The sequence below is a fragment of the Cydia fagiglandana genome, chromosome 14 (genome assembly GCF_963556715.1).
Source record: "Cydia fagiglandana chromosome 14, ilCydFagi1.1, whole genome shotgun sequence".
Classification (NCBI taxonomy): Eukaryota; Metazoa; Arthropoda; class Insecta; order Lepidoptera; family Tortricidae; genus Cydia; species Cydia fagiglandana.
In genome coordinates this window covers 11,846,571-11,866,470 of record NC_085945.1, presented here as the reverse complement: position 1 = coordinate 11,866,470, position 19,900 = coordinate 11,846,571, and the positions used below count along the sequence as shown (strand labels likewise).

Sequence of the window (19,900 nt, the reverse complement as noted above, 5' to 3'; positions counted from 1 at the left end):
ATGTATACAGTGTTATTCCTGACATTGTTGATATCTTAACAGATAAAAATAAATGTTTTGTTATTCGATTTCAAGGCAATTTCAATTATTTTAAATAAAACTCGGTTTTTCATTTGTATCATCGCCATAATAAAATCTTTTTAATCAACCGTATGAATTTAAAATTTTATTGTCATAGGTACCTCATTTTACGATCAGATGTAATTTTTTATGATTAATTTCGTGATTGTTTGTTGATTTTTGTACTGATTTTATTATTTTTTATTTACAGGTATAGACAACCGGATATCACACTCAAGAAGTGTAACGCCACCGTAAGTATATTAATTAATTCTAATATAAACGAGCGTAGGTATGCACCACTTCATGCTGTGGGGTCACCTACTGTTTGTAATAAAAATTGCTAGGTAATTTGGATTAATACGCAAAACTTTTTCTTTAATTATGGTATGTCTACTTCTATGAAATCAGGCGAACTCAGATTTACCTTCCGGACCCTCTAGCAGCAATCTTTGAATTATCAACTTGTACATTCGCCTCGCACTCTGACGTCTTAACAACATAACAGTGATCGGATATTATGAGCACATTGAACGCTCTTCAATATCTGACGACTGTCTAATGAAATGAATCTAATCCAAGACGAACAATTTTCAAGGTCAATGTCCTTACAGGTGTGACGGGTTGAATAAGGACCTCGGGTTGTCGGAGAGCGATGACGAGGTGGCGGCCAGCACGCTACACCACACCACCAGCACTACTGCGCTAGAACTAGAACCGTAAGTTAAACTTACACGTATTTCCCTGCGACCCGATGGTCAGATGATTGCTGATCTTAGAATGGTCGGCATTGGTTAAGTTAGATCGAAAAAGCTTAGAAATAATTGATAATTTTGGTGCAATCACATCGCATGGGTCAAGGGGTCGGTCACAGAATGCAGTGTGAGGCTGCCAGGCAACCAACATTGTTTTCATGTTTATATTCTCATTAAGTTCGGTAGTTTTATTTCCTAATAAGTTGTTTATCCTTTGTAGCGTTTTGAAGCTTAATTGAATTGAATACTCCTGTTAAACGAAGTTTTTTAATTCCAGCATCCTATCACCAATCGTCTCCGGCGGCAGCCCGTCCTCGGCCAGCGAGTCCTCGGACTCGGAGTCCGAGTCGTCCTCCGCCGAGTCCAGCGGCCCTCCGCCCCGAGAGACCAGAGAGCCCAGAGAGGCCCGAGAGCCCAGGGAGGCTAGAGAGCCCGCAGCGGCGCCGGCGCGGCTCAGCTCCGCAGCGGAGTCGCAGCCTGTGCAGCGGCCGTCGTGGTCGCTCTCCAACTTCGCGCCACCCACTGCGCCGCTGCCCGAGCCCTATGATACGGGGAAAGAGCTGAGGCATGCACTCGCGGATATCAAGGGGAAGCCGGTGAGTACAACAACATATTAGTGGACTTATCATCATCATCATATCAGCCAGAGGACGTCCACTGCTGGACATAGGCCTGCCCCAAAAAGTGCCACAATGACCGGTCAATGAGTGGACTTGTGGTGTTATTATCGCATTTAGTTTAAGTATTTCCCTAGGAAACCCTCCCTTGCAGAGTAAACTCCTCGTTTGTGCTGGACATGTGGCAGACAATTCCGTACAATGCTCAATAGGTTAGAGAGAATCTTGGTGGTCAGTCGCGGCAGTTTGATCAAAATGATAGAAAGCAAGTACTATAGAAGCGCAGGAATAGCAATGTGGTCTTCGTTGTTAGGCTCGGAGTAATTAACAATGGAGCCGCCATTAACAGGCGTTCCCCTCTGTCGAAAATAGGCGGCCAATGGTCAACCTCATGTCAACCATATGTATGGACTGACGTTTATCTGACATGACGTACCTATACATTTGATGTGCCCCTCCCCCGCAAAAAACGGCAGACTATTTTGTACCGAAAATTTTAGACATGGCGTCTCCGCTGGTTATATCCTCCAAGTTGTTAGGTATCGAACTTCCAAAATTTTTACATAAATAATAAATAGTTTATTTACCAATAACAAATAAAATGATAATAAAACCATTAAAATTAAAACTAAAATTTAACAGATAAATTAGGTTTAAAGTTAGTACCTTTAGACAATGTTTGTTTAACACCTTCGCTGCGGCAAATAGGGTAACTCTTAATCAACCATACTTTAACTCATGTGCATGGGGTCTTTCGACCCCCTACCGCAGTGAACGTGTAGGTATTTTGGCTAAAGCTACAAAACATCAAAACGGATTTTATGATTAGCAAACGACATGACCTCCCAGAAATAACACACGTTTAGCCTTCCCACGTATATTTCTAACTCGTCAACAGTAACACGATCATCTTCTAGCTTAATATGCGGGATTACTGCCCTTTCCCAGGTGTCCCCTTACAGATAAACACTTCCCCGTATTAGGATGCTGACACACACTGTTTATGCACGAACAATTGCATCAGTGGCATCTCCCATTTTGAACGAAGCTGTCGTCTTTAGAACGCATAAGCCGTGTTAAAAGTCACATTCCAATACTCGCGATATGGAAAAATCTTTAGAACTCCTTTTCCGACTCCTCAATCAAACCATGAGCGACGATGACGGCGTCCAGCAGAGATGGATCAACCTGGCCGTGTTGAAGTGTAACTTGCGAAGTTGTCTCGTCAATTACGAGAGAAATCTTACGTGTTACTGGCCAAGGGAGGAGCGTCCGAGGATTTTTAGGGAGTTTTTAGCGTTAAAAGATATTCTGTGGCAGGCAGTTGGGGCTTTACATGGAAGCATGATTATATCTTCAGGATATGAGGTACAGTTCATTTTTCCATTCGTCAAAATTCATGAGTCAGTTTCACCAACTTGACATGTCATCTGACAATTTCCTGTACCTTTCTAGGGCAGCAAATAACGTTATTAGGCTACAATTAATAATTACTTATTGCACTAGTAATGTACGGTGATTATGTCATTGTCAGGTGACAATGTCTGAATGGTGAAACGGGAGCCAGGTTGTGACTGTTAATTAAATGTGTGTCTTATCGTTGTCGCAACAGAGTCCTATCTCGGATCTATCGGACTCGGAGGCGTCGTCGCCGTCGCCGGGTCAGAGGCGGAGGCGGTCGTCGAAACTGACCGTGTCCAGCGACGATGACTCCCCGAGGCCTACTAATACGGTAAGAACAATTCATGCACTGAAGTTAGGTTTTCCGGGAACTGAATACGGATTTTTTTCATTCAAACCGTCAAACTAGTTATTTAAAATCAAACATGGCCGTATAGGGCATTTGACGTATATTTCGAGGTCCCTCGTAGGCGCAATTTAATTCAAGTGTGATTCCAGCCTTCCCCCCGCGTGGCGGCCACCGCGGCGGTGAAGCGCGGGCGGCCGCCCAAGCCGCGCGCGGAGTCGCGCGAGCGCCCCGCCAAGAAGAAGCGCGGCCGCCCGCCCAAGCCGCGCCCCCCGCCCTCCCCCGCGCCCTCCCCCGCGCCCGCGCCGCGCGCCCGGGACCCCTCCCCCGCACCCGCGCCCGCCGCGCCCCAGCCCGCGCCGCACCCCGTGCTGCAGGACACGAAGACGCATATATTTCGCAAGGTACGTTTCTAGAATTAATGAATGTTGGTGCGCGTGAGCGCCCGGACGATCTGCAAATCGGGACGCAAAAGTTAAAAGGGAAACTACCCCTGAACAGCAAATTTTTAGTGTATATGCTTTCTGTCAGATGAGATCACACTTTGAGTTAACAAACTGACTAAATAAAAAAGCTGTCTTCTAAACTTCCAATTTTATAAATCTGATAAGTGTTTTTTTCTCACTATAAACTTTTTTCTAGGTTTTCACTCCCAAAAAGGGTGACGAATGTGGCGGGAAAGGTGGCAAAGGTGGCAAAGGAAAGGGTGGCAAGGGCAAAGGGCAGGTCACTATAATAGAAGTGGCGGCCGAGTCCGGAGCGGACGACGACGAGAGGAGGCATCGAGAGCGCTCGGCGGAGAGGCGGAACGAGGAGGCCCTCGCCAGGGTCTCGCCCCCCCAGGAGCCCGAGACGTTGACCAGGAAACGAGAGGCCGAGAGGGTCGCCAATGAACGGATACAGGAAAGAGTGTCTCTCGAGCGGCCCGAAAGGGACCGCCCCGAGCGGACGAACGACCGAATATCAGATCGCCTCCCCATACCCTCCGCACCTTCCGACAGAATACCGGATCGGACGTCCACCGACCGGTTATCCTCGGAGCGAGCCGACCGTTTACACGACCGGTATAGCTCTGAACGCCTGTTAACCCCCAGCCGGCATTCGAGAGAACGGATATCGTCCGAGCGCTCGGATAAGATAGAGAAAACCTCCCTCGACCGCCTCTCCGGGGATAGGATGGATCGTCTGTCAGGGGACAAGTTGGATCGCCTATCGGGGGACAAGTTGGACAGACTGTCGGGCGACAAGTTGGGCATGGAGAGGCTCGACCGGATGCCGGACAGGTTCGTCCGCGCCGAGGCTGACGTCGGGTCCGGCTTGAAGGGCCGAGGCTCGGAGAGACTCGAAGAGGCTTCTTCAATTGGTGAGTAACTTTTTCTTATTGATAGTTTGTATTTTAAATTGCATTTCTAAACTTTATTTCTCGTAAACCTGCAAACTAATTTACCTTGAAAATCTGAAACGGTGTAAAAGATTTTCCGCCTACTTAAATTTTCTAACCTAATTATCGCAGAATGTTTTTTGGACAAACCAACGAGTACTAAATTCTTATTTTGCATATTTAATTATCATTTGGCATAGGTTAGATTCGTATTCTAAATAATCAGTTGCGAAGGATACGTATGCAAAAATAAACCTTATTTCTACTACTACTAGTACTACTAAAATCACAGCCTAAGGGTCAGTTGCACCAAACTGTTCGTATCGTTATAGAGTTCGCTCAATTTTTATGTATGGAAAGTTTCATAGTATAACGTCGGGACGCGCCGGCTGACGTTGATCAGTCTGTCAAATATGGTTGATGCAACTGGCCCTCAGTTTGCTAGTTGATGATCGGATCGGAACGGGAAAAGTCTGTTTCAGAAATGATAATTAGCGGTGAATTTTTCCCCGATGCATTAGGGAACGAAATATAATGTAATATTTGTGTGCAGTGGGCCGGCGCGCGCGCCTGCCGGTGCGGGTGCGGGTGCCGCTGGAGCGGCTGCGCGCGGACACGGTGCGCAGCCTGCTGGCCGCGCCGCCGCGCCGCGCCGCCAAGCGGCCCGCCACGCCGCCGCCGCACCAGGTATACTATTACTTTTTTCTTTTTGGCCATCCACTTCACAGCGTACTTAAAAATACAGAACCATATTGAAGGCCCATAGGATTATAAACTCTATCTGTATGAACGATAGATTACAAGTCCGGCCCGGTGGGTCGAAAAGATTGTTCACAAACGTAAATGCGGTTGGAGTCTGTCTTGGCTCGAAAGCGCGTCTCGCTCTAAGAGGAAGTCTACCTTCAGCCTTCGCACTCTTCGCAGCATCTATGTCTTCCGCCTTGTTTTCCGTCTTCCATGGGCTCACGTTGAGGGTGAAAGATTCTTCTCTGAATACTTGTATGTAGGTCACGGCATAAGTCTTGTCGTATGACAAAAGTATTTATTGTTTTTCGAAATAATTTCCACCGCACTCAATACACTTTCCCATACGCAAGTGACGTGACAGTGACCTACGTATATCCCTTGATTTGGCTACAAGAAATACACTTCCGTTTATATCTGTGACCTTGAATTAATTACCAAGGCATCGGTCAAATATTGCTACATTACAGTTCATCGTCCAGTTACAACCCGAACATTTTTCTGTATTTATATTACTAACAAGTTAATTATCCAGGCGGGAGAGGTAGCCGCGACCAACCACGAGCGGACGGCGGGCCAGACGCCCATCTACTACTCGTACTTCGAGCGGCTGCCCGCGGACGTGCTCTCTGACGAGGAACGCGACCACAAGTAAGACACCACCACCACCACAATTATCACCATTTCACTACCATTTCATATGTATCTCTCAGTTACTTAAAGGTTAGCTGGAAGAGATCCCTTAACGGGATAAGTTCGCCTTTGTACACATTTACTGTATTCTCTCTGTGTTATGTACATGTTTTGTGCAATAAAGTGTTTACTACTACTACATATTTATGTATGCGAGGACGTGCACAATTTCAGGACAGCCGTGTCGGAAAAGAAATTTGTGCTTCAGCGCCATCTATTGGCTTCTCAGCAATTTTGGTTGACTGGTTACAGCCCGTCTTAACTAACTCTGCAGCATTATGACAAAGTATGAAAGTGCCAATTCAAACGTCATATTTTCGTAATATTTTGACGTTTATGGCATACCCTAATTTATTTCCAAGGGCCATTTCTTATGAAACTAAAATTAAACCTATTTTAAAATTCAAGAGAACGTGAAGATAATCTCGAAAACTGAACTTACAAGTACAGGGCCTGGAGCCTTAGGGTGGTATTCCACCTGTCCAATTTCTTTGTCCAATGTCATTGCGTCTCACTCTCTCATTAAGCAAATCGTGAGACGCAATACACATTATACCAAGATATTGGACAGATGGAATACCACGGTTTAGACGGATGTCAATAAAGTAACACGACTCATCTGTAATTCCCCTTTCAGATATTACCTCCTCCTCCTTGTGTCGTATTCCTCATTGTTGAGGGTCGTGGCCTCCACGAATTATTTTGTGGACGAACTCCTTCCACTTGTTGCGATCTTCAGCAGTGTGCAGTGCATCGTGGATTTTAGATTTAGTGCCTTCGCGGATCTGATCTGTCCATCGCATTGGGCTTCTTCCACGTGGTCGCCTTCCTAGGACTTTCCCCGTTACCAGAACCATTTCCAGGTTGTCATTTTTCTTTTTTCTTACTTTTCAGATATTACCTAGACCAAGCGAAACAGCTGAAATGCGAAGCGGAGCGCGAGCAGAAAGCGTTACCCCGCGTGATGCTCTACCTCGAGTCGGTGCTGTGCTTCGTTCTAACCGGTCGAGTACTGGAACTAGAGCTGGACACCAAACGAGCCTTCACCATATACCGGGAGACCATAGAGTACATCAAGAGCATACACTCCATGCCGCAGCGGTTCAGGGCGTCGCCGCATTCCACCTTCAACAAGCTTGATATATTGAGGTGAGTACTTATCCTCCTTAGGTCCACTTGCACCATTCCACTAACCCGGGGTTAATCGGTTAAACCTGGAGATACCATGGTTACTAATTGGACACCGGGTTAACGGATTAACCGCTTAACCCCCCCGGGTTAATGGGATGATGCAAGTGGGCCTTATGGACTTAAACCTTTATAAGGCATAAGGGTGTTGTAATTATGTTAAATTGAACCCTATCACTTTGAAATAAAGTTCAAAATCAGGTGGGAAATATATTCCTTATATATCTTACCAAAATCACTCCACCACCAAAATTATATTGTAGAGGTGTCATAAGTCTCATAAATAATTCTGTTTAGAAAATTTGCATTGAGGTCCGCTCCGTAGACCATAAGGGTATGAAAGTAAAGTCATGTGACGATGTCCTTACACCATGAAAGGCCTCTGCGCACCGGATATTGAGCGTGCGCGCTGTAATATACAGATTTTTATAAGAGACGGCACACCGGCACCGTCTGCGTAACGTGTGCGTGCACGGCTCCAAGATTTTGCGGTGCGCACGCAGCCGGTGTGTTCTAGCCTGTACGGCTAAGTTGGTCGCCTTTTTATCATGTCACCATGCCTGTCATGTTCTAACAAATATGAAAGTGCGATAGCGACGCATGACATGACAGATTGACAGGTGATTAAAATGCGACCATCATATCCGTGCTGAAGGCCGTTTTGTTTAACCATATTAGCAACAACCATTCGCTATACATGTCAATTATTAAAAATTGGTCTTTTAGTTATAATGTATTAAACCCCCCTGGTTTCTCCAAACTTTTTTACCTGAGGCCCATATTGCGCCTCAGAAACTTTCGCGCGGGCCACCGTCGGCGCCGGGGGGGCGGAGGGGGGACCTGGTCGCTGCTGTCAGGGCTGAACCCCTGGAGCCTGGCTCCCGCGGGCCGGACGCTTTGGGTGTCGGCGGGCCGGATAGGAACGCGTCGCGGCCCGGGGTGTGGAGAGCCCTGTATTAAATCGATGTGTTTTTTTTATAGCTTACGTGTGCAAGCCTTGCTGTACTTGCGCATGTTCAAGATGTACAACCGCGAGGTGAAGGAGTACTACCGGATAGTGCAGGACTACCAGCAAAAGGTAAATGATGTTAGTAACACCTTCTTTTTTTGTATTTATTACTTTGATAACTTTATTTTTAAACTGAATTGGAATGCATTCAATCAAAATATTCAATGAAAAATAGCAACTAAAACAGTCATATAAAATAAGTTTCCTACAGGCATCAAATCGTAAACATTTGAATGTTAACAAGTTTTCCTTCCAAAATATTTTTTGAAGTTTATTTCTTTTAAATTATTTTCTTTTCTATAAGTATGTGAAATTGCGTTACATGTTATTCGCCAGTAACTGGCCGCCCTAAACCAAAAATGAATTCTATTCACCTATAAATATAATTAATTTTAGTAAGGTGGCCAATTATTGAAAGCTGGCCAGTTATTGAAACCTTATACTAAAATGAATTCTGCTTATAGGTGAATAGAATTCATTTTTAGTTTAGGGCGGTCAGTTACGAAAACCGGCCAGTTACTGGCGAATTACCTTATAAATGCCTAACGCTTAATTCACATGTTAGTAGCTTAGGATATTGTATGTAAGGTACCTTAAATGTCAGAAAATTAATGTTTTTGAGGTCCTAACACTAAACTTGAACTTTCATATTTGTGTACAGCCGGCGTGCGCGGAATCCGTCTCCCCGCTGTCCCCGACGCCGTCGCCGGGCGGGTCGGTGGGCTCCGTGGGGTCGGTGGCGTCGGCCTCCTCCGGGTACTGCAGCATGGCGCACTCGGTGCCCGCGCAGGCGCACAACGCGCTGCTGCAGCTCACCAAGTACTACACGTTCCTCTACGTGGCGCACGACCTGTGGGAGCAGGCCGACAACCTCTGCCGGCTGCGCGCCAACCAGGGTGCGTAATATTCTGTACATTTTTCAGCTCTTATACTGAAAATAGTAATTCAAGACCAAAAAAGTAAGATGATGTTGCCACTTTTTACTAGCGCGTCTTGTATTTATGTAAAAATAAGTAAATAAAAGTACTTTTTTAAATCGTAGGAGTAAAATTACCAATAAATAAATTATCTTAGCGTGTTTATTTATAAAAAGAAATTTACTATTTTACAAACAAATTATTGCAGTGGCAATATTGTTTTACTTTTTTCAGTTTAGATTCTTCTTCCTCGGTCCCTCATTGTTGAGGATCGCGGCCATGTATGCTCCGTCTCCACAGTGTGCGATCATAGGCCATATGGGTCACGCACTGCACGTTAACCACCTTCTTCCCAACATCAGACCATCTCATGGGTGCTTTTTCTCTTAGATAGATAGAATACTTTTATTGGTATATCTGAGTGAAAAGATACGAAAGAAAAGAAACAACCTCAACCAAACCAACCTCAATCTTAGGTCTGTATTTTGCACGCAAGCATTTGCTTCGAAGCGTAAACATGTGAATTTAGGTGCTATGTTGTCTTTTAGGGTTCGTGCCAAAAAGGTAAAAAGGAAACCTTATGGTGCGATTTTGTCCGTCTGTCTGTCACATCGCAGTTTATAATAGATTAATACGACAAGAGATCCGTCCGAGTCAACGGAGCTACGACTTTCTGTTCGAAAAATAATAAAGACATATAAATTTCATAAACTTGTTACTAAACATTAACCCCCTTATTCATAAACGTTTACTGAAGTTAACAAGCCGATAATAATTAATGAATTTGAATTATCGCGGCTTGTCAACTTTAGTAAACGTTTATGAATAAGGGGGTAAGAACATAAATGTACTTGCACTGTGAGCCTTATTTACTAAACCCTAGGTAATACTAATTTTAAAATAATTCATAATTTATTTCTATTCCAGATCTATTCATAGCGGTGGACCGCAAATGCGGCCCTCTGACGTTATTCTCCACGTTCCGGCATCTCGTACAATACGTGCGCTACGCCATCTCGCTCATCAAGAACGCGGCGCGCGAGTGACCGCCGCCCGGCGCCCGGGAGGCCGAGGAGGCCGCCGGCCTCGGCCCCGCCGGCCCCGTCGGCCCCGCGCACCCGACCACGCGACTGTTCCAGAAACCTTTTGGCAATGTCGCGGCGAAAAATGCGCAGCAGTATCAGTGAAATGATCTGTGGTATTGGTAGATAAACGTTATGTTTAGTGGTACGTTTCGGGATTTGCAGCTAAAAATGTGTTCATGACCGATTGACAAGTTTCACTATTTAAGGCCAGAGCGCACCGGTTTCCTGTGTGTAAACGTGCACTAAAATATTGCAGCCAGCGCACGCACACGTCACGCAAACGGTGTGCCATCTCTCATACTGATCTGTATATTACAAAGCGCACGAGAACGTTCACGTCTACACGCAGCCGGTGTGCACAGGCCTTTTATGATAGCGTATCTTCGCTTTTAGTATTAATGGAGTATGGTCAGTTTATGCGTAATGAGACATTATATGGTAATTTTTTTGGTAAACCATTAAGTGTAATTTTAAAGTTTAGTGTAGACTGACTGTACTACAAGTAATGAAATGTTTTCACCAATATCGCTGGTCCATCGCGGTGACATTGTCATTTGGTTTAGTGAAGAAATTCAGTCACTTTATTGACTTGTGAGATTTAACTTTGGAATATCGTTATTCAGATACTTTTCTAAAAGCAATTCTAATAGATAATAATTGTTTAATACAAACTTAATAAAAAATGTCTAATTTAAATATTTAATAATTAAATTATTTATTTCAAATATCTAGTTACATATTAATTTATTTTTAATTAAGTTTAATATTTATTTTGAAATCAGAATTTAATCTCAATTTTTTCATGAAATCGTGTTATTATTTTATATAAATTTGCTTATAGAAAGGGCTAATCTGAAAGCGAATATACCCGAAGTTCCAAAACAGTTAGGAATATGTCGTCAATAAAGTACGTTGGCATCAATTACCTATGTATATTGTCGCCTCGGGTTCATAAGTAGGGTACGCCCGGAAATCGTAACTAAGTATTGACTTCGCATGTCCTACAAGATGACCAAAAATGTACAGACAACCGCGGTTGCCTAGCAACGACCCCTGGTTACAAAACCGAATGTAAGTTTAAGTGATAGAGTAATCATATCGTAAGTGTTTTTCGTTGTAGTACCTACCCTATCAGAAAGATGTACCATCGGGAACAGGTTATACGAATTATTTTCGGGTGTTATACGAAAATATTTAGAGTGTGGGCCAATCGAGTTATTATCTCAATATGCATGGGATCACTTCTCTTGTAGTTTTTCGCAATAATTTTACTGATTTCTATTCGCGTATACTTTCGCTTGTTACTCTGTGAGTGTGTTAGAATGAGAGCTTTAAACTAATTCGTACTTTAAGTGGTTCGGTTAGGGTTGATTATTGAGCGGACGGCGTAACGTTGTTTTGTAATCACGAATAATATTGGTGATTTTTTTCGATCACATTAGAATATGAAATCATTTTTATAAATCACGATAAGAAAACATCTGGACGTACGGACACAGAAGCATACTCGCGAAATGTTAAAAATAAATACTTAAAACACGTATATTAGTGTCATATGAGGTCATGTATGTTCTCTTATCAAGAATTATGAGAGTAACCCGTTTATAAGATACAGCTAGAATACAGCGAACAATATTTTAAGTTTTATGAAACTGTTCCTACATATTGAGTAGTGGCAGAACAATTATTGAGCAAAAATAGATTTTCATGTATCAATATATGGATCATATTTTCGTATATACATATCAAGTAGTTCGGTGACAATCACGTGGTTCGTAGGTAAAGTAAATCAGGATATATCTAGTGACTTCAGTAGCAGGATTACTCGGTAAAGATTGTTTGGAGTGACAATAATACTCTGGTAAGGGAGATAGAGTAAATTCCGAAAATTTTGATCCATCCGATTCAGATCAAATAAATCTAAATCGTAGCTTCAACCGACAAAATGAACTAAATATTTTTTTAAACTTCACTTTTGAATGGTACAATTAAAACCGTGGCTGACCGAAAGTGACGGATGAAATGAACATTGATATAAACCAATGAAATTATAAACTAGGCTAAACTGTGAATGTGAAACAGTGAATGTTACTTTGAAACAACAAGCCGTAACACCAATTATATTTCTCTCGGTTGTTTATTAAAATTTATGTTGTGATTGTACATACATAATAATGATTATATTATACATTTTGTAATGGATATACATGTTAGTGCCAGATAGGTTTTTTGTACGGTCGTTTATGCGCGCGGCGCGGTGCGGGACGTCGAGTGTTACTAGAGAATGACAAGACGATGCCTTGTACATAGTTAACGTAAGAAATGTGTAGTTTTCATTTATGTTTTAATTTATATGTAAACTATATTTATATTTAAGGCGGACAAGGAAATATAAACAATTAAACATAATAAAGTTTGATTAGGGATATACGAAATTGTTTGCGCGCGTGAGCCTAGCGTGTGAGCGGTTTTTTTTTTTATAATAAGACAATTTGTATATTTTTAAAAGTGGATATTGTAAATGTATGTAGAGAGCTTGCAGCGTTCGGTTAGTAGAGGATAGTTAGGTTAGGTCCGTCAGTTACCCGCTGGTCGCCACAGCCCGACTTAGCCGCTCATTTCCAACTATTGGTACTTACTATCCGCACAAATAACTGTATATTTAAGTTGGTTATTTATTTATTGTGGCATTGTATAGTTAATTTTGTTGAACACTAAGCGAAGTTTACTTAATTGCAATAATTGTGAGGCAAATTAACTTTGATAAGCAATGAAATAACGTTGAAGTGCCTTGCGAAACTGCGGCTCTTCCCGCCACCTGAGTAAGCACAAAGCGGTAATCTGGCGTCTCTATTTAACTGATCGTATGAGTTAGAGACAGAAATTCCGCCAAAAAACGTGCAAATCACAAATGCATTATGTGCATCTCCTTTGGAAACTCGCAAATTATGTACTTGGTTTTTTGTTATCGTTCTTAGTTCTTTTTTTTTTGCGTTACGCGGTGTATAATTTTCTGTTGTGTTTTTGTGTTGCTTATTTAATTTTAGGCTGATAGGTACTTCCTCTTTTAAAATGTAATGATAGTGACAAATTGTGGTCGATTTACCCTGACTTGCATTTTTGACATGCATGCATGACATGGTGATTATTAAAATATACCTAATCAAAGACGAGATCTTTATATACCTATGAAATTTAATAATTTAAGAGAAAATGTGGATGGCATAACAAATTAAATTTATAATATTCGTACGCAAAGCAAAGTGCATGCATACGAATATCATCATCACATTTATTTTCTTAATTGCATTTTATTCTACATATGACAGCTGGACAGTTTCATTGATTCTTGAAATCATTAGAGCAATATGTTGCCTTTAAACATCAGTAATACCTTCGAGGAATACAGAACATAATATACTTACCTTTAAAAAAAATCTGATAGCCACTTTTGACGCCAAAATTATTCTCATTTTTTAAGTAAGTATGTAAATGGACTCGGACGCTGCGCTGGTAAGCGTAACCCGATTGGTTATTAGGAAATTGTAAAATACTGTTTCTTTTATTGTAGCAATCTTGTGTTGATAGCATGTATAATTTGTTTTTTTTTATTCGCGTTAAGAATATGTATAAATTTGTTTTCTCTTAATATTATTATTTGTGTAACTGTACCTTATGTTATTGATGATAGAATACATTAATTTTTATGTATGATTTTTTTTGTTTTTGTTTGGCCTTTTCCTTTTATTTTGATTTGCTTGTGCTTTAAAAAAAAATGGAACATGTTTTTCAAGGGTATTTTAATCTCAATAATCGTACGTGTGAAAGCTAAATTACACCCAATTCTGAAACCCCAATAGCGATTAGTTAACTTATTGTATGGTAGTAAATGCCTTCGTCAATTTTTGCCTGTATTAATAACGCCACGCCAACACATCCGCAGGAAAATATGCAATACGTGTTTGCAATAAGATTCATTTTCCTGTGGAGTTACGGTCCACAGTATTGCCTTATAGCAAGTGTCTTGACAGTTGCCATTTAGATTAATATCTGAACGTTGCGGCTTCTGTACTGAATGTACTGATTGAGATATGCACAATTAAAGTAACCTTGAATGCCTTAAAATGCCTATAGTGAATAGACCCATATTATAAGCAGTGGAGTATCTGATGTGACATCGTATATGATACAGTATTATTTGCACCATACGCTAGAAGTAAACACATTTTTAAATTTCAATTATTACATTTTGGATCTTATCACTGGTAAATAAGGTTGGTGTTTAGAATACGAGACGCTCGTGCAGATGACTTAACTACTATGCAACTTGACATTTTATTAACATTAGAATCAATAAATTCAAGTTCGTTTACAAACGGCTGAATAGGCTAAAGGCACTACGGATACCTACGGCCGCCTACGATAAGAAGTTGCATGGCTATGTAAAGTACATATTCCAGAATTTTATATAAGTATGTACCTACTTACCGAAGTTTACGGGTACGATAGTGTCCGTTTTCCTAAAATGAGCGAGCAAAGTTATCAAATATACTGACGTAAATATTTCCAAAAAATTCTACGCAACCCTGTACGAATGATACTGTATCATGATGGAAATAAATAATCAATTGCAAAGCCTTATAAGAAGTACAGTCACTGCCAAGTCAAAATCAAGTTAAGTCAGTACAGAGCGCAACTGAAGCTTACCCAATGTATATCAATTATTAAGGGTCATAATAAATTTTGTATGTCGTGGCATCAGCCATCGCTGCAAGCTCATAGGCTTTTGACGCGATTGTACAATCGTGTGAGACAGCCTTTATCATAGTATAGGTAAAAAAAACTCAAGATGTGCCCTTTGTCTATGAACTTTGTTTACTGAACTATGATTACCAGGGCTATAACCGCGAAAATCGAAGTTCGCAAATTGCGGGCATTTTTCTCTGTCACAATTATTACGCCTTCATTGGAGTAAAAGAGAAAGATCCCCGAGAAATTTCGGTTTTCGCGGTAGCTCCCCTGACACCGTAAATTTTATAGCACTTTCGGTGCAGCGGAGTGGTGTTAACGGAATTGGTATAAACAATTTCTACCCTTATGATTAATTAGCGTTAATTACGTTAATATTAACCTTAATTTACCTTTTCAGCTGTAATTATCTATACCAATTCCGTTAACACCATTCCGCTGCGCCAAAAATGCTATAAAACTTACGATTTCTGATAATTACACGTCAATATTCATTAGTCAACTTTGTACAGAATTGCAGACTAGTTTCTTGTACATAATAAGGGGCATTTCTTGAGATTTTTGGCTGTAAAGCGCTTATTGTATACGAGTAGATTATGAAATCATTTCGGATGGCAAATATGTTTCGAAAGCTTATTTTAAGTTCGATAACAGTGCCTGACAGTACACACCTACGATATAACACCAATATCATTTATTACAGCAATATGAATAGATAAACTAACAAGTAAATTATACTTAGTAAATATTTCACGCGCCTTTATACACCGTGTTTTTATTGAATTCCGTTAACTTCGGGGTATGGTTAAGAACGTTTAAGTGAACTAATTGGCATAGTTAATTTTCAAAAAAAAACAATTTTTTGCTTTTTTTTTAAGAAAAAATTAAGTTTAAAAAGTAATTAAATATAGCATATAGCGTTGTTGTAACACGGGCATTACATTTAACTCAACCAAACAATTGAAATCTGTGACATATCAATGTCATTTCGAACATCGATCGACCGAGATTGTACTTAAGTTTAGTAGCAAATGTATGAACTCATTCTTAACACTAACCAATATGTAAACCAGCCCTAAGTAAAGTGTACACGCTTGTAGAGGCCTTATAGGAAAAAAATAAATTATTGATTATCTCCGAAATGGAGTTAATTAGAAAATCGGTGTCTTTGAGAAAGTTACTTAATTTAAGCTCAGGAATGCACCCTCGAAATTAACGGACATAAAAAAAAACACGGTGTATATTCGTGAGTTTTCTACAGGGCAAATGTCATTATTTTAGCCATTGCATTCCATTATAATACTGACAAACAACCGTCTATTTAATCATTTGCTTTTTTTCTCATAACAAGTTTAATTGCATACATATAAGTCGAATGACAAACTAATCAGAGCAACACCCATAAGGTTTGAAATACAGCAATACCTACCTACAGTGGCAATAAAAATCTAAGTTATGATTTAAAATTACATACGAGCATAAATACTCTTAACTGTCCATTGGTGGACCTTATGCCTTTTGGAATAAAGTCCACCGATGGACAGTTAACAGTGTGGGCGATGGTACCATCTGCCTTGAAAGTATCGTACAGAAACCAGACTAATCCCAACAAGGCCTAATTTCCCCTCTGGGTTGGATGTCAGATGGTAGTTTCTATCGTAAACACTCTAATATATTTATATGTAACGTTCCACGGCAAAAGGTACCTTATGGCGGCTGGCGCTTACGTCGCATAGCGCCGCAATAATATTGGAGCGGCGTTAATAATAGAGTAAGCGCCAACCGCCATAAGGTACCTTTACCCGTGTGACGTCACATATTATAGCCCCCTTATTCATAAAACTTTACGGGCCCGATTTAGTTAAACTATGTTTTATCCCTTTCTTACAAATGCTTATGACAAACAAGGACAAACGATTATTAGCTAATTGAGGTTTGTAGCGCGTTTATGCATAAGGGGGTTAGACTTCAGAGCGGCTACCGCGAAAACCGAAATTCGTAAATTGCGGGAATCTTTCTCTTTTACTCCAACGAAGGCGTAATTAGAGTGACAGAGAAAAATCCCCGCAATTTGCGAACTTCGATTTTCGCGGTTATGGCCCAGGCTCTTTTAGCGACCCATGACAGCGAAGGTATATGAATAATTGCCATGTAAAATGACTGGTTCGAGAAATATTCGGAGTATCTATTAATTTCCTCTTTTATATCAAAGTGGACATTTTATTGAGTAGGTATTATATTTTCGTCTTGCTATGAAGCAATAATTATATGAAACGAATTAAAACGCATGCAATGGAATGTTTATATCTTATGTACGTATCAGTTATACCAACAAAATAACGGTAAGTACCCATCTTTGTGTTCGTTAATTAAATGGCTCCAATTAAATATATTGTACATAAAATAATAAAACTAAATTCTAAATATGTCGCAATTCAAATTCTAAATAGATATCGCTTACATAAACAACAATAGTGTACCAACACCATCGCAATAAGTCAATGAGTTTACAATGCTTAGTACAAGGATCCCTAGAATGGTACATTTTGGCTTCACTCAAATGCTACCAAATCACAAAATCTGTTAACAATAGTTATTAAACAACCCTAATCTATTCAACTACTCAACACTGACTACATAAGAAACATGACGTTGTAAAAAGTACCTTACTACAAGAGAATAAGGTCGATTACCGATAGGCATATTTTTGAGTGTTGCCAAATGTAGCCATTTCAGTTTGTTATTTGTTAGTAGATAACAATATGCGGCTAAGACCACTTTAGCCGTTTTAGGAGGGATTTGTTTTTTTTAGAATTAAATAAAAGTTCAAAGTGAATAGTTAAATTGTGCCTTAGTGAGAAATGGTTTAGCCTCCAATTTCGTTTGGACACAAACATGGCGGCTTGAATTTTCGATTGCAGCTCGACTAGCATAGGAGTTAGTTAACAAACTAATGTAACTTGCTAACCTCGTAATTTTGATGTAATAAGAAGGAGATAACTTTTGGTGTGTTTATTTTTACTTGTAATTATTGAACATTCGCGCAATCGAGGGTTCAATCGAAGCCCGTTTATTTCAATGGTTGAAGGACTCCAGTATTCTTTCTCTGCACTGTAAACTAAGCACTGATTGTAAAGAGTTTATACAATTGTTTAACTAAAACCCCTTCTCAGTTGATAGATGAACTAACGCAATAATGTTTAACGATGTTTCTTTCTATTGGATGTTGTAATTGATTATATTTACATTTATGTAAGACGTAGATCAGTATATTATGTCGTAGCAATAACTTAAGAGTCGCAATAAGACCTAGAGCATTCGCTTCATACTATATGACCCGACCGGCTGTACACTGCTTCCTTTGTATACAATAAGATCAAATTTTGGACGTTTTCAAATACATATATATATTTTATATCGCACGTGTTTAGACGAGTAGTGTTCGGTGTACGAATTAATTTTAAATATGCTGCTCACGCTTTAACCGCCGAACTGACGGAAGCACGTCATCAAATAACAATATATAGGTATTATATTTCTCGCTCTTATTTATAACGGCGTCCCTTTAGCGGCGGCGTTTAGGGCGTTTTGCGGCGCTACTGCTTCTCCCAGTTCTACTAGCATCTCCTATGGCAAGTATACATGTAAATCAAATTTTTGTAAGTACGTTCCTCTGTCGACACCCATTCGTTTCTCCGAGCTTTACTACATACGAATAAAGTTCAGACCAATTTTTATTTGACTTCTCTAGTCAAGAAACAAATTATTAGTGTAAGACGAAGTGCCAAGAGTCGCGAATACTTCTTTCCTAAGTGCAATTCCTTCTCAATTATAACCTATGTATTGTATTGTATTTATATGTATTGACCGGCCTGTCAGCAACGACCGGCCGTCTTCATCCTCTCGCTTAGCCAAAGCTGCAGGCGGGGTATTTTTAATTATTCGTGTTACCACCAAATATATCTTGACCTCTCAACACTTCCAACTATAAGGGCTCATTTGGACTTTCATTACATTGCGGGTTTTGATCGGTCGGTTGAATTGGACGTAACCAACAGTCCGCAATGTAACTAAAATCGCATGCGAGTTCGCGCGCCGTCTAAATCAGCTCTAATATTTTGAAACAGTCAAGTTTGATAATAATTAAAAATGTCCCGCCAGATTGAGTGAGAGAAACTGTATAAATGAACGAAAATCGCGTAAAGTTAATACTAACAATAAACGGCTAATGTTAATAATATTCTAAATTTATGTTTTGTAGTGGATGTTTTATTATATAATAGTGTTAAAGTATGTGAGGCGACTCGTTTGTGTCATTATGTAACTGTAGAGGCGGGACCGCGACTATAGCGACGCTCGTAGAAAATCATCCTTAAAAATGGATTATTTATTCTTCCACACGTGTAACGCATCCGTCTCTCTCCAACTAAACAATTCTTCTAAGACGGATGCCTTGACTATAAATCATGTAAAGTTAAGAATGATTTCCTCTGGGCTAATACCCGCCGAGCCGGGCCGCTCGCGGCATTTCTATGTCAGTAGACGCGTGTACTAGTTAAGGGACAAACAAATTATAGTATAAAATTGTTTACCAAACGCCCGACTGGCGTTAGACGAAAATATTATTTTTCTTAGATCATTATATTGTAATAAAATGGTAAAGTATAGAAATATGACGGCGCGGACGCGTTGGCCGGCGCGGGAGCGCGTTAAAAAGTTATTTTTTTACAAACCGGGTCGGCGACCGCGCTCTGCGCTCCTCATATTTGTTATGTTTAAGAGGAAATATCTATTGTCTATTCCGAGGGTTGAATAACTACCAACACTTTTTTATATTATAATAATTATAGAAATTATTATTGAATTTGGCTTTTACTTTTCATTATCCTAACACCCACCGAAACTATGATAGCCTCGACTAAACTCACTATTCTACAGATATGTGCATTTGCAAC

At 40.4% G+C, this 19,900-nt stretch overlaps 1 protein-coding gene and 1 long non-coding RNA gene across 5 annotated transcripts in view; one reads left to right on the top strand and one right to left on the bottom strand.

Annotated features, from left to right (window-relative positions):
• LOC134670778 (AF4/FMR2 family member 3) overlaps positions 1 to 13,910 on the top strand; it is a 311,066-nt gene extending 297,156 nt beyond the window's left edge. For 3 of the 4 annotated variants that reach the window (XM_063528591.1, XM_063528589.1, XM_063528592.1), the window contains 12 exons: positions 272 to 314; positions 675 to 779; positions 1,093 to 1,411; positions 3,045 to 3,164; positions 3,332 to 3,583; positions 3,822 to 4,542; positions 5,114 to 5,247; positions 5,840 to 5,955; positions 6,892 to 7,146; positions 8,167 to 8,272; positions 8,856 to 9,090; positions 10,039 to 13,910. In XM_063528591.1, coding sequence (XP_063384661.1) covers positions 272 to 314; positions 675 to 779; positions 1,093 to 1,411; positions 3,045 to 3,164; positions 3,332 to 3,583; positions 3,822 to 4,542; positions 5,114 to 5,247; positions 5,840 to 5,955; positions 6,892 to 7,146; positions 8,167 to 8,272; positions 8,856 to 9,090; positions 10,039 to 10,157 — 2,525 coding nt within the window. In that variant the 3' untranslated portion in view covers positions 10,158 to 13,910. The remainder of the gene's footprint in view (positions 1 to 271; positions 315 to 674; positions 780 to 1,092; positions 1,412 to 3,044; positions 3,165 to 3,331; positions 3,584 to 3,821; positions 4,543 to 5,113; positions 5,248 to 5,839; positions 5,956 to 6,891; positions 7,147 to 8,166; positions 8,273 to 8,855; positions 9,091 to 10,038) is intronic. The other variant, XM_063528590.1, reaches the window with a different exon arrangement.
• A 1,926-nt stretch (positions 13,911 to 15,836) lies between these two features.
• On the bottom strand, positions 15,837 to 18,159 carry LOC134670799 (uncharacterized). Its single transcript, XR_010099132.1, has 2 exons — positions 16,742 to 18,159; positions 15,837 to 16,651 (listed from the first exon to the last, which is right to left on the bottom strand). It is a non-coding gene; the product is annotated as an uncharacterized LOC134670799 (long non-coding RNA).
• Between the last annotated feature and the right edge of the window lie 1,741 nt (positions 18,160 to 19,900).